The 18,736-nt window shown below is 40.3% G+C and overlaps 2 protein-coding genes across 12 annotated transcripts in view; one reads left to right on the top strand and one right to left on the bottom strand.

The window, feature by feature from the left end:
• The window catches only part of TEX10 (testis expressed 10), a 61,843-nt gene extending 58,163 nt beyond the window's left edge, over positions 1 to 3,680 (top strand). For all 5 annotated transcript variants that reach the window (XM_076330151.1, XM_076330148.1, XM_076330150.1 and 2 more), the window contains 3 exons: positions 819 to 1,000; positions 1,988 to 2,198; positions 3,443 to 3,680. In XM_076330151.1, the coding sequence (XP_076186266.1) occupies positions 819 to 1,000; positions 1,988 to 2,198; positions 3,443 to 3,556 (507 nt within the window). In that variant the 3' untranslated portion in view covers positions 3,557 to 3,680. The remainder of the gene's footprint in view (positions 1 to 818; positions 1,001 to 1,987; positions 2,199 to 3,442) is intronic.
• A 28-nt stretch (positions 3,681 to 3,708) lies between these two features.
• INVS (inversin) overlaps positions 3,709 to 18,736 on the bottom strand; it is a 105,090-nt gene continuing 90,062 nt past the window's right edge. For 2 of the 7 annotated variants that reach the window (XM_076330140.1, XM_076330146.1), the window contains 5 exons: positions 15,697 to 16,501; positions 8,842 to 9,074; positions 7,765 to 7,845; positions 6,032 to 6,085; positions 3,709 to 4,845 (listed from right to left, as the gene is read on the bottom strand). In XM_076330140.1, coding sequence (XP_076186255.1) covers positions 4,730 to 4,845; positions 6,032 to 6,085; positions 7,765 to 7,845; positions 8,842 to 9,074; positions 15,697 to 16,501 — 1,289 coding nt within the window. In that variant the 3' untranslated portion in view covers positions 3,709 to 4,729. Of the gene's footprint in view, positions 4,846 to 6,017; positions 6,086 to 7,764; positions 7,846 to 8,841; positions 9,075 to 15,696; positions 16,502 to 18,736 lie in introns of those variants that run through there. The other 5 variants (XM_076330142.1, XM_076330141.1, XM_076330143.1 and 2 more) reach the window with 5 other exon arrangements.

The following is an 18,736-nucleotide window of genomic DNA, read 5'->3' as shown; positions in this document are numbered from 1 at the left end:
TTAGGCTACTCTGAAACTCCTTAAATTAGTTTTTTAAGATAAATGGTGCCACATTAGCAATGCATGATTTTTTTTTTATGGCTTTACAGGACAAAAATCTAGGATAGCTACTCAGTAGCACTTCAAAATTTAAACTGTGTTTTAATTCACTGCCTCTACCCAAAAAGAATTTTTTTCTAAATTATTTACTATGCCTATAAAATCCTTACTCAAGATGATGTTCTCATTTTAACAACAGAAAAGTATCACCACCCCAGCTGTGGGCCCACCGTATGTTTCATTAGCTTTAATTTGACTCGGCTCATAACGCTCTCATTCCTGGCGAGCCTGTCGGATTTCTAAGGAGACTCACCCTGATGATGATCCAGTAGAAGCTTTTCCTTCTGGAGAGTAAATCCGAGCTTCCTTCTACCTCAGTGACTGCTCACTGCCGTTTCAGGACATGGAAGGGCCGCTCTGTCCCATGATACATGCTTAAAAGGAAAGACCTGTTCTGTCCAAAAGATTCTGTTTGTGCCTGTACCATCTTTCAGAGCAAGGCTCAGAGCAGTGGGGTTTTTTTAAATACGTTTGAGATGAGTGTTTATTTAGAGGGGATGGAATGGAGATGCCGGTTTAACCTTGCCACCGGTACGGGTGGCAATTTCTTAGGAAAACAGGGATTTGAAAAAGATGCAGTAGTGTGTAGAACTTGAACAGAAACAAAATAATATATGTCATGATACGGAAGAGATTCATTCCGCTCTAGACACGCTGGTATACCAGCAAAAAACCTTGTGTATGAAGTGATGAACTTGGGGTTTTTTGTTTTAATACAGGTCGGATTGGTTGTAATACCCGATAGCACAGCTGGATCTGTTCTATGTGCCATAAATAAGCTCTTGGATCAAGCTTGCATCCTAAGTGAAAACTTGAACAAGTTCTTAGCCTCTTGTTGTTACAGTCTTCTGTACTTTCTGCTAACTTTAGACAAAGAGGATGCAGAACATGTACAGAAAAGGTAATGCTGCTTTTCTTACCATGTTAATTGTCTCTGCCTTTATACCCACGAGTATTTAGAGATGTAAAATGAAAGGATACCCCCCAATTTATTTTGCTCTGTCTTTTGCTTACTTCAAAACAGTACTTGGATTTAAGAAAAACAGCTGCAAAGTTAGCTGGAATTATTTAGCGGTAACTGAAGGTGGTTTCATCTCAAATTGTTCTAGTTAGATGTCAGACCCATCCTGATTTTAGAAAGGTGGATATTTATACCTTAATCTTTAGCTTTAGCCTTTAGTTTCATTAGATACATTGAAAAGCAACATGCAAAGGATTTGGCTTTATGAGCTTGTACTCTTAACTGACTTGATATTTCAGCTTTAACAAAACTTCTCAGGCATCATTTTATAGACTGAAAATCCATTTCATTTAAAAAACCAAAAGCTACAGATACCAGATTTAAATAAGCTTATTTACCTGTATAACAGAAATGTCTTTAAACAGTTTAAACTTCAGATTTTTCCTCGAACTGTTCCATACACAGGAAAGGTGTTCAAAGCTTGCTTAAAATCTAAGACGTGTTTTTAAAGCCGGAGTCGTCCTCCGCTTACTGTATTTAATGACTTGCATATCACAACAAGCCGATTCCATTGTTTGATTTCTTACAAGTCTTTAAAATAAAGATTCAGGTGGACCTGAACAATGACTGAAACAAAAACCTCTTCCCAGCTGCATCAAGCAGAAATTACACTGTGTAAGAGCTTCAGCAACATTCATAGCTCCAGGGCAGGACCTTAAATTTTTTCCAGTGTGGTACATAATCTTAGAACAAGTTTAGCGTTTTCTGGTACAAATTTTCTGCTTTGCCACTAATTACGGTGAAGGCAGTTGGCATGATTGAATTCAGAGGCACGTTTCCGTATACAGCTATGAGGCTAGTTCACAGCAGCATACTTGAAATACGTGTCCTCGATCATTTCAATTTTTGTTCTCTTTTTCCTCTCAGGGATATGCTGTGGGGATCGTGTATTTCTGCATTAGCACTCCTGCCGCGATTACTGAGACTGATGCTGCAAAGTCTGCAAGTGAGCAGGATCTGTCGGGAAGAACTGCCCGTTGTTGCTCAGTTGCTTCGCTTACTAATGCAACATGGTCAGCTCAGGAGCCATATGATCACAAATGAATTTCTGGTGCAACAGATTATCAAGGACATCATGGTATGAAACTTCTTGTTGTTTCCCAGAGACTACAAGGATATGCGCTTCACGTTTATGTCTAAAAATTGTTGAAAACCCCGAAGACCAGATGTTTAGCAAAACACAAGTTATGATTGTCTTTTATTTGTCTTGGAAGTCCAGGCTGTGCAGAGGGCTGCTGCTTGTCCGAGCTCCTGTGGTCACTGCACAGATGAGACAGTTTTGAAGTTTAGCTCGCACCCAATCCAGCGGCCCTGGACAACAGTTGGCTTCCTAACAAAATGCCCTGGAAGCGGATTACCTACACAGCCTGTCTGAGGGAGAGCTGTCCCAAAATAAGAAACTAGTCTTGTCTGTTTATTGGAGCAGGGCTATATAGGTGTGCGAAGATGTTATTAAATCAGACAAACTCTTAAATATGTACGGTGCAAAATATATTCTCTTTCAAATATTGCAAAACCCAGCGCTTCTATTCACGCGTCTACGTTCCAGTGGTTTTGAGACTATTACAGCTGCTTCTCTCTTCAGAAAAAAAATCTGAAACTGCCTTCGCACAAAGCTCTTACTAGTTTGGAGCGCAGAGAGTTTGTACGTCCCGCAGGTTTGAATAAGCAAGCCACACGTATCCATCAGTAGCTTTTAAAAGGCCTGTTACCAGAAACATAACCTCAGTGGTGGCAAAAGCAGATGTAAGAGAGTATCGTGCAAGTTCTCTAACAGAGAATGAGGTAGTTGGTTTCCTTTGGTGGTGAAAATGCCTCAGCCGGTTTTTGTGATGTTCCCCTGCGGGTGGGTTGTGTTTGTTGTTGTTGGGTTTTTTTAACTGCTTGTGAATGCTAAGGAGAGTGAATTACGGGACTGTGGGCTGTGTTGGTCTGTTGGTAGCAGTTCTCCTGTAGACTGGGGTATTGAGCTCTCCTGCTTCAGTAGAACCACGCTCATTTGCATTTTAATTGACTATAAATTGCAGAATTGGCAAGTAAGCAAGCAAGTAATTATGAGTAAGGAAATCGCATCTGGGGTAATTCACACACTTCATAATGTAACACCGACTTAGTGTACCAAGTAGTAGTACTTTATTGTTTTGGCTTAAACAGACATACCAGGTTGAAAAGTATAAATGAGAAGAATCATGTCACTGTGTGCAGGTGAACAAGGCCATGTTGTACCTTTAACAGCGCACCTGATTAACTGTAGAAACAAAGCGAAGCTTTGCAAGTGCTGTTGGTGAAATTGAGTTTTACCTTTCTTCCCCTTCTTTCTAGACACTGAAGAGTGGTGAAGTTCAAGAGCAGTGGCTAACAGACCTCCATTACTGTTTCAACATCTACCTTGCCTCTCATCCCCAGGGACCTGGCCCTATAAACGCGGTATATTAAAGAGGTCGAACTGCATTTATTGTAAAGCATTTACTTCTATTTAGTTTTGAATGGAAGATGTTGGAACAAAGCTTGTCCATTTTTTTGTAAGTGAAACAGAATAAAAATTTTACAAAGAACTGCATACCTCTGTTGCCTTTCTTCTCAAGCAAGTAGACATTACTGGGAGTTGGTTTAGTGGATGTGGTGACCGCAGTGAGGGGTGTTAAAGAAAATCCAGTCTCCTTGAAGCTGAAGTGCTTGCAGAGAAACAGACTTACATTGACTCCAATCATCTATTATTTTGAAGCATCGTATTGATTAAAAAAATCAGAATTCTGTAATACCAACTAGAAGAAAAAATAGAAAACAATATACTTTGAAAGTAGAGTAACATTTTTATTTTTGCCGAGTTCATATTTTTAAATACTCTGTGCAAGGTAAATACTGTATGCTGGCAGCTCCAAAGCTATTATAAGAACAAGTTTTCTTCTAGAAGAGGTCCCATCTCTTCTTGCTTTCTGTAGAAACTCTTTTTGTGCATGTATAAAAATAGTTATTAATGTGGAAAAAATTGGTGATAATCTTAAAAGGGTAGAAAACACATCCCTAACAATTTCCATGGGCTGTGGAAAGCGATTTATTTACTGAGTGTTTTTTTGTCAATGTCTCTACTTTTCCTTTAAATCCATAGCTAGCTAAGAAACAATTGTTTCTTTAGCACAGAAGTGGAGCATGAAGGCTGTTCTTCTGCTCCTGTTCAGATTTTGAAATACGTTTAATAAATTTGAGGTGAAATCGAACAGCAGTCTTTTAGAACTGTTACATCTTAGTACAGTGTCCCTCTCCTTTGAAACGGCGTTTGATGAACGCATTCAACATTCCTACTTTTGACAAGGGAAGACTTTGGGAGCCCCTGCAACTCTATTGTAATGCTGGGCTTAGTGCTTCGTTTTCTGTTTCCAAATGCAATTCAGATTTCATCCTGTCAGTAAGTAAATTAACAGTTGCATTTAAAAACTCATTTGTACACAAAATAAAATGAGTCCAAGGCCTTAGAAGTCTGCTTGGCATGTAATGCTGAGATAATACAAAATTGAAAATGTGTTCAGTATGTTGTAGATGACTTGTACATTATGAAAGATAACAGTTGTACTGCAATGTGCTTTTTAAATTCCAAACATTCAGTTTTGCTTAGTGCTTGAGTCTTGTATTTTTTGGTTTTGCAGCAGCGGCTGGTCTCATGTTGTATGAAAATTGCTTTGATTTTCCCATGTTCTCCAGCAAATTAACACACTGTAGGTTGTTTACTGTAAAAGAACAAAATGGTTTTGATGAATAACTCTAGGGGATAAAAAGAAGTTTAATCTACACTGCGTTCTAGATTTCATAAACAACGAATCTACCAGGAAAAGAAGGTGCCTTTTTCCTGACATCTCAGTGTTGATTATCTGTAAATAAGAGTTCGGTTTCTGTGGCAGCCGGTACAGCTTACATAGAATGCTACTGCGTATGCTTAACGCAGCCTATAATAATGGAGCTTAACTGGAGATTTACCCTCACAAACGGATGAAGGTTTCCAGGCTGACGGTTCAGTCACTAACACAATGCTTTTGGCCGAGTTTGCTGAAGACCAGCAAGAGACTTTGTTGAGCAACATTTAGCAACCTTAGGTACTGGGTCATTGCTAGAAGGTAGGGGAAACTAGTCCAAGGCTAAAGCGAGTACTCTCTGAATTACTGGAAAGCAAAAATGAGTGTCAGCTGACCATTCTCTTCAGTTGTGAGTCTGGCTGAGTGTCTGGACTTGTTCAATGTTTTTATTTACTGTAATGTGCTACAAATAATATGTGTGTTTTCCTTGCCCAGTTTTGTAGAGATTGGGTGCAAACATTTCAGTGCTTTATCCCATTCTAGCCAGGGTCATCCCAAGTGCAGATCCGAACATTGCAGTGAGGGGGTGAACCCAGCACATCTTAAGGACGTCTTTCTAATGCCAAGAATTGCAAAACCTCCTCCTTTACAGCTCTGTTTATACACTTTAATGTTCACAGTGAAACAAAAGAATGGGCTCGTCTGTCTGGCCTGCTGCAGAGAGCCTCTTTAAATGCCATTTACTGAATTGACAAAAGGCTTCTATTTAACAAAAAAAATATATTAAAAAAGGAACAACTTTCAGGTTCCAAAATGTTTTAATTATAACAATCATAAAGGCCCTACTTGCCAGTATATTTTGAAGCACCTACCCCATATCTGTATGTCCCATCGCATACTCCTCTTCTACCTGTCACCCTCTGCCCCCCTTCCTTATTTGTACATTTCCTTTCAATACCTTCTGCGTGTGCCCACTCCAAAGTCTTTGGTCTGCTTATGCCAGTAAGTTAACTGAGTTTGGTGTCAGTCTCCTGTTACAGATTTGTCACTGCACGCTTTTCCCACTAGCTCTGTGAACATTAAAACTAGGGCTGACAGTCAGTCTTCACCTTCCCAGATGTACCTTCTGCAAGAGAAGAATCAAACTGAACAGTCCATTCTGACCCACTCCAGGCACCTACGTCAGAAATAAAGAGTATCTGGCATTAGCCACTGACAGCTCTGAACTTTTCCAACAAACGTAATGTTGTCATGCACAAAGGCAGTCAGATGAAAAACATGTTATTGTCTTTAAGTAAGGGCTGAAGTTCTCTGAGCTCCTATTAGGTGAATAAAAGTAGGTAGTGTTCTAAAGGAACTGGGCAGAGTTCCTATCGCTATCCTATTCATCACCAAGTTATGAAAGCAAAGGACGCTCAAACCTCAAAAGAAAGCCTTTTTCTTTCAGAAGACAGGGAGATACGTTGTCCTGAAAAGTTAAACGAAAAGAAGCATTATTTGCTAAAACTCTTTTAAAATTTAGATTCGTGTCTGCATGAAGAGGTGGCAATCAAACCTGTCTGGTCATGCCTCTTAATTAAAACAGTTTTCAAACGGTGGAAGAAAAAAAAGCCTCTGTCTCTCAGCGAGGCAGACACTCAAACAATTCTAATGAACTCAAGGATAGGCCCTACTGTCAGATTTCCTTTTGAGCTAATAGTTTTGTAAACTAGTTGGAAAATGTATTTTGCTTCCCTTTGCAAATTAGCTGAACTGCTGTCTCCTTGAAGCATTTGCTTTGTTGCTATCTAGCTGTGGCCTGCCTCTGAACTACACGTAATACAACCACAAAGACCAAATGACCAAAATCTAAATCTTCACGTGGTGAAGGGCTAACGTTGCCATAGCTCCCATCCCCGAGTAAGTGCATAACACACCTGAAAAAGGTCTTAAAAATGATGTTTAGTAAAGAGGTAGTAGGAGAGAGGATCACATACTCCAACTTCATTTTTAAGCTATCTGCCAAATAATGCCACATGCATAAAAATTCCAGCCTTTAATGACTTTGGTAATACTTTTACAATCTGTGTTCTTCGATCCTGTTCTGTATTACGCGGCGTAGCCCCATCTGTCTGCCTGCACAGCTTGACAGTCCTGCTCGTGCCAACCCTACTGCCCCGACACCAGTTCTGTACGTGAAATTTCAGTTACAAACGGAACTAAGGCTTTCCCAAGGAAAACCTGGTAATGACTACATGGCTTCTGAGTTAAGCAGCAAATAAATGCATGATTTCGTTAGAGATTTAAAACTTACTGCGAGTAAAACTCTATGAAATAATTGAGGGTCTGTGCACAGTGCAGGAACCCCACTGTGCCATTTTAGAAGAAAGGGCAGAGATCAGATGGGTAACTGCATTTTCAAGTTTTTGTCTATGCACCAAACCATGTATTCCTAACAAACAGGTGTGTAAGTTCTTGGCACAGGTAGAAATCTGCTCTCTTTACTTCTGTAGGACTAGGAAATACTTGTGCTGCTGAACCAAAGTATGAGCATCGGTAAGCAATTTTAACCACAGGTGAACGTTACCTGGCTTACCACTGTACCAGTCCATTATATTGAGGTCTTTCCTAGTAACAGCCCAATGAAAATAGGTTTTCATATAAACGATTCAACATAAGGATAAAAGTAGAGTGCTCAAATAAGTCCAAAAGTAGTGAAAGAAAGAGCGTGCCATCGCAACAGTTTGGTAGTAGTTACGTGTTTTTGATAGGAGATCCCAGTTCTTGAGCAGATTTTTTTTCTTCTCTGAGATGAAACCAAGCTCATACATATATATATATAAACATTAAAGTATTCTTAACGTGTACGTGTCCTACCTGAGACCAACTGCACATCAGAAAGTTTCAGCTTAGAAGGAGGTCTTGTTGGCTGATACACTTTGCCTTCCTGAGAACGTCCTTTAACAAACAATATGAACAGCTCTGTGTTTATTCATATAAAGATGCGTATAAACTATTTAACTAGGCTACAGCGTTATTTTATCCTAAAAATTATTCTCATTTACAATGAGGAAACTCATGAGACATTCTGTATGACAGAAAATTGTCATACGACAACTGAACTTTAACTAAAGTTAAAATACATCTTGCAGTTCCTATAAAAAAGGAGGAAAATAAAATTATTAGCTTGATTTATTTTTACTTATTTATTTATGTTATCCTTTTTGGCTATCTACAGAGCCATGATAGAAGTGACTTACCACCTGGTAAAGTACATACAGTTAGCACATCCTTACTCCATCAGTGATCCACACTGTAAAGGAACTCAAGGTTTAAAAGCAATGCTTTTCCTCTACCCTTTCTTCAAGATGCATTCCCTTGCACCGCGCACATTCAGGCGTAGTGCAAAGCAGTGCAGTGTTATCATACAAGATAATCTTACTCTTCCAATAAAGACCAGCTGTCTTCAAACAAGAAAGTTAGTAACATGGAACAAGACCACATTCTTCAAATGGAAATATTTAAAAAAAATACAAACCCAGAAAGTTTAAAACAAGCTTAAAAAAATTAAACCATGACCCAGATAGCCACTGTGCATCGATACAGCCAGCTATCCCCAGTTTAACTGCTCTATTCTCTTTCCACATTGATATATGTGAGCAGCTCTGGCAACAGAATTACTTGGTTGCTCAAGACCCTTGCTGGAATAATGCTACGTGGCAATTCAAACAGCTTTAGTAGCAGCCATTTTAAATCACAGAGGTATTTTTGGTTTCAACCTGAAACAGAAATACAATTACGCAGAACACCTGAGATTCAGACTAATTTTTATAAATAGTCGAAATCCCTAACAATTAGGTAAGAAGTGTACAGAAGAATCCAAAATACAGAGAACACTGTTATAAAAATAAAAGCATAGCTATTTAAAATAAAGTATAGTGAAGACAAAATTACCATATATCTGCTTAAGGATGGACTGCTTGCTGGTTTTTATGGCTGGGCTGGTTTTGTTTATAGATTTCAGATTTTTACATGAAGGAACTGATTTCAGAGGGCTATGGTTCAGCTGTTTCTTCCAAGCAACCTGAATGAAGAAGGCAGCTGTCTCTTGTCTCCATTTGTCTTCATCTTCCTTGCACTGCCGCTTAGCACTAAGAAGCTGAAACAACTCCTGTCTTAGCTGGTAACTAGAGAGCAGAAAAGAGAAGAGCGCTTGTTTTAGGTGACCTGTTTTAACTTCAGTGCTTTCCACACATCAGTTCACACGGTGGATTACATGAGTAACTGGGAAAACAGAACTCCCACTGATGCGCTAACTCATTTAGATGAGAAATGTTTGCTTGGAAGAAAAAGTAGGAGAAGGGTTCACTTCTGGATGCATCCATTATTTCACTCAGCTAATAAAGATCTGGCGTTACAGGTATCAAAAGTTACAGTACTGCAACATCAGCTTATCAACTGCTTTATAATATATAGAAAACCTGGAGAAGACAAAACCTATAAATATGATATAACAGTAAAATCAATACTGTTTTCTCATTTTCACTATAGTCACAGCTTAATAACACCAAATTTTCTCACGAGCCTTACCACTTTGTATTCTCAATCAGTGCAAGAGACGAGCCAAATCTACCTCTTAGGGGTTCAACTGCACGCTTTCTCTACAGAAAACCGAGCTGTTTTCCACCCCTTCTCTGAAGATGCTCCCCTCACCTTGTTTTCAGCAATCTGGTCTTGCTTTTTTCCCCTTCCCTTCAAAGGCTCCCTGTCTCCCGACCCAACCTTGCCACGGCTGCTTTGATCTTACACGCAGTCACAGCCCTGTTCCAAGCAGCAACAGTGGATTATCTGACCTTCTTCCCACTTTGGCAGCTAATGGCAACAAGGAGTTGTTCACTTTTTTCCTTGAATCAGATATAAGTATTCAATAAGATATTGGTATTTCACACTCACAAGTCAATTAACTGGCCTAGCAATTAACTCTGAATCTTCCCACTACAAACCCGTCACAGATGAACACTGAGTAACACTTGTAAAAGATTAATTATAAGTGTTTGGTAACAGGCCAAAAAACATAGATCATCATCCCCTCCAGCATTCAGAAAGGCTTCTACTGGATGCTGTGGTAAAGGGAATGAGGAAGGAGGGAGAAAGAGGTGATTTTGTTCTGTTGCTCCATCTGCAACAAGTTCTAAATTAAAACAAAAGACAGCACAACTAGATACAAATTGATTAAATATGTTATAAGCCAATGAACTATATAATTCAAACAAAACAGCAGCCGTATATAGCAAATGAGTACATAAAAGCACAATAGAATGCCAAAGGGGGGTGATATGCTCACTCACAGCCCCAATAATTTTAAACCTTCAATAAGCTTCGTAAATTACCTCTGTGAAATTTGCTGGGTGAGACAAACGTATTTAATCTTAATTTAGTGAAGCTTCAGAATTCAGGCATGTACTGTTACACAGCTCATTAAAGTACATAACAAACGTGGGGAGCAACTGCATCTTACCAATAAATGTCCGTAATGCCTGCAAGTTGCAAAGCGCTGTATGAATTCAGAACAGGAGCATTATTAAGAGACAGAAGAAAAAGAATGATCCAGTTTCGTTACGTAACATGTCACTTACTTAGAACTTTTCAACGGGGTAAGAGAGGAAGAGAAAGTAAAGGGTGGGGGCACAATTACAGTGACTTGCTAACATAACTTGAGCTAAGGATGGGTTATGTGAATACCGCTGCAGGAAAAACAATTGGGGGACTGTTTTATACTTGAGCAGGAAAGAATACTAAGCTATTCTCTTGGAATTCGGCAATTACTGCCAGAAGCCTTTGCTGATATGTGAAATGACCCATTCACAGGCACTCCCCCTTTGCACGCAGCTGTGATTTCATGTTTGTAGAGAACTTCTGGTAGTTTTTAGCAACAAGAAAACAGCCGTGAAGCTCTGACACTGAGAAGATATAGGCAGTTATCTTTAAAGCGTGTGCACATTTTTTTAATTCAGCTCTCCTGTAACAGATCGTTCTGATCCTATTGAGAAAAAAGAATGGGACCAAGTTTGATGCTCTACGAATCTGATGTGGTGCCTTAACAAAATAGCCAATGCTTAGTCCACAAAACTACCGCACATAAAAGAAACGTGGAATGTATGTGCAGAATGACAAAGCTGGCAAGTGGTATTCAGATTCATTGTTACAGAGGCTCTAATCTTAAAAAATACTGCTGGTAAAGTATGCGTATAGCAACAATATATAAAAAAATACAGCTTGACTCCAGCAGGAGAGCAACAGTGACAGCAACCAACTTATTTCCACCTTCTGTCGACTCACTGCGGACCCTGGAGAACGGTGCAGGTCTCAGTGCCCCCCCCCAAGAGAGCAAGCCAGACACAGAATCTGTAAGCCTCAGCGAGCAGGATAAGCAATTAACCTTTGGCAAGCCACACACCTTAAAATACACTTTTGAGGACTACATTTATAAAGTTTGTGGACTGTGGGAATTGAAACATTTTCCCGAGAAAGGCAAGTTTAATATACTGAAGTAGACCAGTACCATTGTGTTGTAGGTCACAATAGCTCTCAATAAACTTTCAGTAAGTAAATAACAACTATAAAATTTGTAGAGTGAGACAAATGTATTTAATCCTAATTTAGAGAAATGCCAGAACTCAAGCATGTACTTCTACATGTTTCTAATGTAGAATTCTACATTAACGATGTACAATTCTACTGCTGGCTGCAAGTACATGCTATTTACCAGTGCAAGCCTGAACCCAAAAGACAAACACAGGACTGAGGGGGACCCACAGCCACACAGTAGGTACCTGCTTATGAACTATAATTCGGTGTACAGTGGATGGGAAATGAGGTATTTCAGAGAGCGTCAGAAGAACTGACATAGTAGCAGTCAGCGCATACAGCTGCCTAGCATGAGCTAGCTGGAAATGCTAACCGTGGCTTCCTGGCAGGCAGGTGCCACCATCTGACTTGGGATCCACATCCTAAAATACCCACACCGCCTCTTTTTTTGAGACATATATGAACTCTGCTTCAAAGGAAGAGGCAGAACTGTCTTCTTTTTAAAAATAAACATTAATAGCATGGAAACTGGGAGGAGGAAATCTGGCCCAATTTCACAGCTCTCATCATCCATCTGACTTTCAAAACACTTGGACAATAAAGCTCACGCTGAGCTTGAAGCGTAAGCAGAAAAGGCGGCAGAACTGGTGGGCCTGGGAGAGACAATGCAGGAGGGAAGCACGGCGCTTCGTAACAGTGTAGTGCTCTCACCTCAGCATCGCTGCCCAATGAACTGTTCTGTGTTCTGCATCAAAACATTCACTGAAATAAATGCATTATGATATTGCTGCAAACTTTATGAACTCCATCAAAGCTCTAGCAACAGTAAACTGTCTGCAGACGTAATGGAATGACAGTGGAGGAACTGACAAACTAATCTCTCCTGCAGCCTTGCAGAATTTATGATCCTCGTTAGTGTTCTATAAAATATGAGTTTTGCAAACAGAACAAATGTATTTATTTTTCTTTATTAATTCTTTAAATAACAAATGTCATTTAAACAATCTTTAATCCCCACAATTTCGAAAGTGTTGTAAGTAAGTGCATGCATTTCTTGCTGACATAACACAATTGCTGTTTCAGCAGGTGGATAGTTTAGAAAGATCTATCCAAAATCTTTAGATAGTCAAAACTTTAAATGGAATGCGAAGACTTCTACACAGGTCAGCTAGCTCGACACAAGGCTTTAGATCCCAGTTCTTGTGAGGAAATTTGCGCAAGCACTCACTACCCATCTTTACGCTTTGACTGAAAGCTATGGCATGCGCCAACTCCTCTGTAAGGATTTTCATTTGGTGTTAAGTGAAAACAGCACAGCCTTCAAAAGCAACAGTATCACTTATGGATATACTCTCCCAACCTACTCCTGACTTACCTTAGCTTTTGATATCGAAAAGGGTCTGAACACGTAAGACAAGGATTCGGGCTCTAAATTAGAAAAGAAAGAAGGCCAAGGAGGACATTGCCATCACTGAGCTGCTTACATAGCGTTTGGAAAAATGTGGGAAGGCAGGCAATATTTATTCAGCCTCTAGCAAGCAGCAGAGAGTGCTGATGGCAGAAGTGGTGCATCACTGGGAGAAGAAGTGGCTGCTTTGCTTTGCAGTTCAGCGTGGGGATGACAAATACGGCACAGAATCACAGAACCACAGAATGGCTTGGGTTGGAAGAGACCTTCAGAGATCATCTAGTCCAGCCCTCCTGCCGTGGGCAGGGACATCTTCCACTAGATCAGGTTGCTCAAAGCCCCATCCAACCTGACCTTGAACATTCCAGGGATGGGGCATCCACAACTTCTCTGGGCAACCTGTTCCACTGTCTCACCACCCCCAGCGTGAAAAATTTCCTCCTTATGTCCAAGCTAACCCTACCCTCTTTCATTTTAAAACCATTGCCCCTTGTCCTGTCACTACAGGCCTTGTAAAAAGTCTCTCTCCGTCTTCCTTCTAAGCCCCCTTTATATATTGAAAGGCTGCAATGAGGTCTCCCCGGAGCCTTCTCTTCTCCAGGCTGAACAACCTTGACTCTCTCAGCCTTGCCTCATAGGAGAGGTGTTCCAGCCCTCTGACTATTTTTGTGGCCCTCCTCTGGACCCGCTCCGACAGGTCCATGCCTTTCTTGTACTGGGAACCCCAGAGCTGGGTGCATAAATAGCAAAAGGAGGGCAAATATGATAGAAGTACTGAAATAGGTGATACTGTACAAAAAAGTCAGAATTTTCACCAAAAAAGAGGCTTCAAAATGAATTAAAAATACCATGTTCCAAATTTTTAACTTTTCACTGCAATAGGAATGCATTCACAAAAGCCAGTGTAACTTTTGTACTCCAACAACAGTGAAGAGATAACCTGGAATATTACTGGACTGCAAACCCAACCTCACGCTGAGAAGTATTTAGACTGATCAGTAAAAGAGCTGGAGCAAACAGAAGTATTTGCTGAGCCAACACAAATGTTTAAATGGCCACATTTCAGTTTAGGAACAAACGGACTGCCAGCTCGGACCATCGGGCGTCTGGTCTGGTGTCCCTTCACTAGTAATGGCCAGCGTCAGCTCTTTCTGAGAAAGACAAGACACCTCCTAAGTTAACTGTAAAAAGCAACGGCAGAAATACCAGTTCTCAAAACTCCACGAATAAGCAGCTAGTAATACTTGTCTCTTAGCTCCCTGGTGTTTTGTGCAATAGGGAACACAAGTAACACTCCACCTTGCAAAATAAGAAACAGAGCATTTTTTAAGCCTGGAAGCATCACTGTAAGCAGGCAGCACAACCTCATGCCTCTTTACTGCCCTTCAGAGCTACGTGGTTCTTGGCCACAAGATCTTTTCTTGTCAAAAGAGCAGTCTTGTACAATAACCATTCAGAACTGCGCGCTCTTAACTCCTGGTCCTGGCCTTGCTTGATGTAGCCCAGAGGACGTTACTGGAGTGGCTAAACAGCCCAGGCTGGCTGCCTCCTGTGGCTGGATGTGGTGACAAAGAGAGCAGACCCTGATGCTCCAGCTGCCGAGTGCTCCCCTCTGCTCCACGCTGTGGCTGAGGCGGTTGGATGCAGACGCTGCCCTGCACTGGGAAGACAGCTAGTACTTTGCTCCTGGCACAGCAGAGGGGAGAAACAGCCCCTCTGAATTTCTCTGCGAGGGAACCAAAGCTTCCAGCGTGACCCAGAAGAAGAGAGGTCTACCAGCAACTCAGCATTTATTCTGCAGGCAGTTGGGCATTACGACCCGATTCTGCTGTTGCAGGAAACTTGCAGGTTTCCCAGAGATTAGTATAAAGGACGTTACTGCCCTCTATGCACTCCCAGACATCTGCCAGCTGCTCCCTTTGGTACAGTTTCACTGGGGGAACAATTTTTGCATCACTACTGAACTATACCATAGGGCGTGAGAGTTGAGTTCTCAAAGGAACTTCCCTGTTATCTTTTCTTTAATTGAAAACTAAGAAATATAAAAACATATATGAAATTGTTAGGCTAGTGAGAGACCTGGAAAGATCAGTTATTAGTAAAAATCAGCAATTTATAGTTTTCTGCACCCACATAAAAACTGAAGAAAATTTCAATTAAAAATAGGAAATAAGAATTACGTACATATTATATGCTTCACCTACAACTGCCACTCATAGTGGAAAGCAAACACTAGGACATCTTGCTCCCTCCTGTCTGCCTTTCTGCAGAGCAGTCATTCCTGCTGAATCAAGTTATTCCAGTTAGCTTCAAGTTTTGGCAACAAACTCTATCCGAGCTTCCAAACCTCCTGTGGTTTGGTTATCCAGTTAAAAGTCAGGTCAGAGTACAATATCAGGTGTGTCAGTAAATGGTGCTGAACGATCTGGTTACAAAAACCTTTTTCCAGAAAAAAAACCTATATCCCTACATGTGCAAGTTTGCTAATGCACACGACAGCAGTGAACTCTAGGCTTAGGCAAATCTTGATCGGCACTCCCTAAAGAAATATCAGTGCTTGAAACAGAAGTTTAGTAACTTCTCCAGTTATTAAAAATCAACACTTACCTTGCACTTTTTATGAACTTACTAATGTAATTCTAGGTGACTGGAACACACTTCCACTTGTTTGGTGAAAGATTATTGAATTCCTGATTTATCACTGGTAATGTTGTAAGCAAAAGGACCAAATAAAGCCCATTGCCGACAAGGCTAATGTAATTTACATGTACTTGTATGTCACTCTTCTGTAGCTACTGAAACAGTAGTCTTACCTTCTCCATGTCCTCTGTATGACTGTAGCAGCATAGTTCTTCTTCCGAAACAGCTCCTTTCTTTTTCTTTCTTTTTCTATTATCTGCATTCGAATCTCTAAAGGGATTAGTTCAATATTTGTACTTTGCCATGTGACAGAACATAACTGATCATCCGCATTCCTGGATCCAATTACGCCTGTTTTTTCCAAGTTCAAACTGTCATCAGGAGCAGAACACGCTGCTGGGTTTCTTGGCACAGTTCCGGTAGGTCCTGCCTCAGCAGACAATAAAGGGGAGGCCTTTTTTGCTAATTCGTTATTTCCCACTTTGTTAGTTTGTTCTACAGCATGCACGCTGTCATTTCCGGTGTTTACAAATACTGTTTTGGCACTTCCTGGTCTACTAGAGCCAGCTGGTGAACATCGCTCATCATTTACCTCTTTATTTCTGGGTTTCTGCTGATGCCTTTTGCCTTTGGAAGAAGCTTCACACTGCTTTGAGTTTCTTGCAATTCCACCAGTACAGCTGACGTTGCAGAAGAACACAGCTGTTCCTTCACAGTGGTCCCTGTTGCCAGATGAAGACTGACTTTGATCTCTTAATTTTTCCCCAACACTAGCAGTCCTACAAGCAGAAGTATGCCTTCTGCTCCTCCGAGCACAAGTACCCGTTGCCTCGACAGTGTGCTCCTTGTGCTTTTCTCCATCCAGTTCCGTAGCAGCTGCAACCTGATGTTTCACTTCAACTTTTGTTCCCTCTTTTGCTTTGCCACAGTGGAAATGGACACAACTCGACTTGCTTTTGATGTGTTTCCTCAACGAATCTTTAGACAGAGAAATGGAAACCAACATTCAGTCTCTGATCCAGCAAAACATAGTTTATGTCTCCAATTTTTTTGCTCAGTTACCTTTGAGGCACATTAGGATTTACTTCAATGAAAAAAATGTATAAGCAGGAAGAATCGGAAGAGGACACGATTGCCTCTAACAGTACAGTCCCAAACGTCTTCATTTGCTTACTGTTCTACAAGTATTTTTCTTTCTCACATTACATTTGAGTTAGATGCCTAAAAAAAGTCCACAGGGAGAAACCATTTCTTCACCTACCTGAATATACTGGTGTTCTCCAAAGAAACCAGCTCACCACGTGGCGCCGGAATGCAGCCCCACGAACACACCTGCTCGTTCCAGTGAAGACACTGTAACAGACCTTCACTGTTTCAAGCTTATTTGCTAAACTTCTGCTCTAGCCACGCTGCATCCTGGCACACGATGACCAACAGGGTAACCCACAGACCCAGGAAACCCAGAGCACTTGGCTTCTCGGTACTTTCCTTGACATCTTAAATGAAACTATGAAGCCCTTCCCATTTTTCCCTTGCTGCAAGATTACTTTTCCAAGACTAGGGTGGGAAAACAAATCCTGTGTGGTAGCTGCTCCTAAACACTCTTGTGAGGATGGCTCAGAAGCCAGACTGGAGTGCAAAACTGAAAATCTCCATCTACCATCCACCCTCTATTTTGTTAGGAAACTAACAGGGGAATGAGAAAATAGACCAGACAGGACGAAATGTAACAGACAGGGTGTTAAAGGGTAGGTAAGAGGGGAAAAAGAAAAGAAAGATATCTTTAATATAATGGAATCACAGAAGATCTTCTGGATTATCCAAAACCTGGTAAAACCATGCTACATTTATCCTCACTGTAACACTTTTACAGGATACTCCCTTGACTGGATAACAGAATATGGCAGAGTAACAGATTATACAGAAGAAACTCAGGATTATCATCAATGATGTCTCCAACAGAGAAGATTTATCATGGTGACAGGCCAGTATGGGCTGAGAGGTTATTCTAACTTATACATGATTGCCATATGGGTAATTAGCCCTGCATGTTCTGGGACAAGAGAAAAAAGTCCATTATTTTAATCTATTCTAATATATTATTAATTTAATTATTTTTTAATCTATTTTAATCTCCCAGAACAAAGAAGGAAAGTCCCTCTCTCTCCCTCATCACCCCAGGGGAATAGGCAATTTAAAAAATGTGCCTTTTGAAGCAAAGATTTCTGTGGGCATAATCCCACTCTTAATGAAGCCAAGTACAAAATTGCCAGTACCATCAATAAAAACGGTATAGGGCTGACAGTCAATTCAAATGTATGAAATTTCCAGCACCATCACAACACTACTTTGATGTCCCAACAAGTTAATTTTTACAGTTGTGAGGAAAAAGAACACAGCCTTTTAAAAATGGCCTTGTCATACTCAACTCACCAAAACCTGCTACCTGGTTTGTACGCATGGCATGTAGAATGCGTTTACTGTAACACATTTAAGTCGTTAAAGTAGTAAATGCAAAACTTCCCAATCTGAACAACTGGATAACTGGATAATGGAAAAAACCCATCATTTAAGTATTCTAGATCATCTTTGGAGGTTGAAATAAACTTTCTTAGATAGGAAGACCAAGCAATAACAAGTACAGAGCATAAAAAAAGAACTTACCTGTTACTACTATAATTAAGGCAAATGAAATAACATACATAGGAAAGAGGATTTCTGAGTGGAGAAGAGATCAGAATAGACCCACCAACTAAATCACAGTTTTCCTATATTGTTAGCAGATCTATTTGCAATTGCTGAAAATCTTTCTAAGTGCCAGCCCACAGGATCTAAATTTATATTTAATTCCAATAAAACATCCAATTAAGTCCATTAAAGTTTTGGTCACAAGAGGATTGATTAAAACACCTAATGAGAACTGATTAGACGACTTCATGATTTGATCCTTACTGCGCCAACTTTCCTGGCTTCATTCCCATAACAAAAAGAGAATGCTTATGTAAAAATGGCATAGCATTTAATTTCAAACACGGGCTTTTTGGATTGGGCAAGAGGGTGCTTTCTTTACAATCTCTGAAGGTAAACTGGTCTCACTGTAGAAGGAGTAGACATGTTATCATGTATTTTCAGAAGAACCTTGAGTAAAGAGTTTTGTTCTCTTCATTCTCAACACTCATGGTGAAGAAACATAATAAACAATAGTGAAGAATT

This window comes from Aptenodytes patagonicus, chromosome 2 (assembly GCF_965638725.1).
Source record: "Aptenodytes patagonicus chromosome 2, bAptPat1.pri.cur, whole genome shotgun sequence".
NCBI lineage: Eukaryota > Metazoa > Chordata > Aves > Sphenisciformes > Spheniscidae > Aptenodytes > Aptenodytes patagonicus.
Note: the sequence above shows the minus strand (reverse complement) of the source record. Positions and strands in the feature narration are given on the sequence as shown.